The sequence below is a fragment of the Neofelis nebulosa genome, chromosome 3 (assembly GCF_028018385.1).
Source record: "Neofelis nebulosa isolate mNeoNeb1 chromosome 3, mNeoNeb1.pri, whole genome shotgun sequence".
NCBI lineage: Eukaryota > Metazoa > Chordata > Mammalia > Carnivora > Felidae > Neofelis > Neofelis nebulosa.
In genome coordinates, this window is record NC_080784.1 from 7,713,807 (window position 1) to 7,716,443 (window position 2,637).

Below are 2,637 nucleotides of genomic sequence, written 5' to 3' on the forward strand. Positions count from 1 at the left end.
TTTCCAGGCAATTGGCCAATGTTCACATGAACATGTGGAGACTTTACACAATATATTATGTATACAAGGAAACACTTTGCACAGTTATGAATTCGTGTTTCCTTCTGCTCCTCTCCTTCTGACACAAAACATTCCTGAAAAGGCTGTCTGCTCCCACGTAGAGCTAGAGTTCTTCCAGTTTCCTGGTCATTTGCCACTTCTCCGTGTGGAAGCACTGAGATTGTTTCAAACTCCTTCCCCTGCCGGTGCATGTGTGGATATCACCGAGAGTCCCCACATGCACATGTTTGGGCACATGTACGTTACCAATACACAGAGAGTAGGGAATGGGATGATGGGACCGTGAGTCCCAGGCATTTTCACAGGGACCCCCGGTGCTCTGCCTTCTTTCCACCTTCATGCCTCATTGGCCACTTCCTCTGACCCTTTCAGGCTCTGAGAGTGCCCGATGATCCTCGGTGCTGATGGAGGGGAGAAACCTTCCGAGTCCCCTGCATAATCCACACCTCTCCAATAACCTCATTACAGACAGCCAGCCTTAAAGCTCAGGATTCTCCAGCTCCACTGGAACGCCATACCCCATGAATCCAGCCAGATTCATGGTCCCTCCACATGTCCGGATCACACCCACCTACAACACACAAAATATGGCCTACAAGGGACTGTGAGTGAGTGAGTAGTGAGTGAGGGCGGGTGAGTGTGCACGTGGGCAGGCATGTATCTCAAAGCCTGTAGTGGGATCCCTGCACTGCTTCCTGAGACCTCTGTCCCTTCTTGTTCTTCCTCTTGGTAGCTCTGGCTCTGCCGGGGAGACAAGGGACTTGGTTAATGGCCGTTGCCCTCTGAGGTGGGACGTCCCTGGCTGAACTGTTGAGCCGGTAGATGTTTGGTTCACGGTGATCCTTTCCCATCTCATCTCTGTATTTGGACTGGTGAATTAGGACTGCGTCGGGGGGAAGGGCAAATTCTAATTTCCTGAGGTTGAATCCAGACTTGGGACGGTGGCTTTCTTGGAGGAATCTCCACTGGTCTAACGTGATTGCTGGCGGTGGTGTCTCTTCCACGTGATCCTCCAATTGTGGCACCTCGATGTTGGGGTCGGTTTCAGGCCCCCCTTGGGCCGCAGCCGTGCCTGCGTGGTCAGCCTGGAGGGATGTGGATTCCCCAGCACCTGGCTCACTCCCACGGTCTCTTTCCAATTCACTCTTCTGGATGTAAAAGAGGACATAGGCATGTTGGCTCAGGGCAGACGTCGCATCACTGGCGGTTACCTTCGCATCATCCATTTTGTACCACTGGCCGTTCCCAGCTTTGATGTAACAGAAGTAATGTCCGCTGTGACAATTCCAGCCCGCGTGCACCAGCACGGCATAGAGCACATAAGTCAGCGACCCCCCGTTCTGCCCAGACACGTATCGTCGCATGTCAAGGCGCTCAGGATATTGCACTTCCTTAGCCAGTTTGCTGCCCGTGAAATGGCAGAATCGTTTCAATACCAGCATCAGGACCTTGGGGCAAGTGTGCAAAGTCAACGTCTTGGAAGCAGGTACCTTGTCGAGACAAGTACTACAACGATAGGCATTTTCACCATCCAACCGTTCGGGCTTCACCAAGTGTTGCAAAGCTTGGCTCACACTCTGAGCTGCCCTGATATCCAGGCTAATGTCCAGGTAAGGGTCCAAAGTGCTGGAGACACCCTGGCAGTGGAGACACTGGATTTGAGACCTCCAGTACCCGCCAAAGATTTGCTGGATGAGGGTGGCGTCCTGAGCCTGAGGCTCTGAAGGCTTGTCCTCACGCAAACACGCTTCCTGCATAGCATCCAGAGTGAACATCAGAAACTCATGGGCATCCTCCTGCCTGTGTGTGTGGAAGGCAGCGAGCAGTTTTGGCGGAGGCCGGATCACATCTCCCGGACGGCAGAGGGCCCGGGTCACGTGAGCCTGCAGAGCACACAGCACGCAGAATGGCTGCCTCCCACAGCTTCGGGAGTGCTCCTGGGACAGCATGTAGCCGGCGAGGGGTGGTGTGTACGTCAGACACTGCAGCGCTGCATTCGCATAGCACGTGTTCCCCAGGTTCTGCAGGCCAGCCCCAACCACAGAAGGTCTCCTCCAACTCGCAGGTTTCTTTGCGGGGGGCAGACCTATTGACGCGGGAGCCCAACCGTTAGGCAGGTCGCAGGGTGTGTGCGATGACGGTGACGGCTTCTCAGGTAGAGTGGGTCCTCCGTGGCCTTCAGCACCACCCGTATTTGACCCGCAAGAGTTGAGGTTTGGAAAGACATGGAACTGAGACTCCTCTCGGCAGTGGGGAGAGGGCGTCTCCATGTCTCCTGAAACGTGGAGCCTCACGTTGCAGAGCGATGCTTCTCTCAGGAGGCCAGTCTCAGAATGATAGCTGTGGCCCTCTCCTCAGCCCTCGTAAAGCTCGCCCCACCCACCTGACTAGGACCACGTCATCCAATCAGCCACCAGCTGGAGTTGGATGAAGGGTCTTAGGGTGTGGCCACTCTTCTGCAGACAGACGACTCAGCCCAGCCTTCCTCCTGCCCCTCCCTCCTCAAGAGGCACACACACACACACACACACACACACACACACACACACGTTTCACCACTTTCTCCACCTCCCTCAT

The 2,637-nt window shown here is 54.9% G+C and overlaps 1 protein-coding gene across 1 annotated transcript; it reads right to left on the minus strand.

Moving 5' to 3' along the window:
* Positions 1-305: 305 nt before the first annotated feature.
* Positions 306-2,366, minus strand: LOC131506346 (ubiquitin carboxyl-terminal hydrolase 17-like protein 6). Its single transcript, XM_058719883.1, has one exon. The coding sequence runs from the start codon at positions 2,328-2,330 to the stop codon at positions 723-725; it is 1,608 nt and encodes a 535-aa protein (XP_058575866.1). The 5' UTR covers positions 2,331-2,366; the 3' UTR covers positions 306-722.
* Positions 2,367-2,637: the final 271 nt, after the last annotated feature.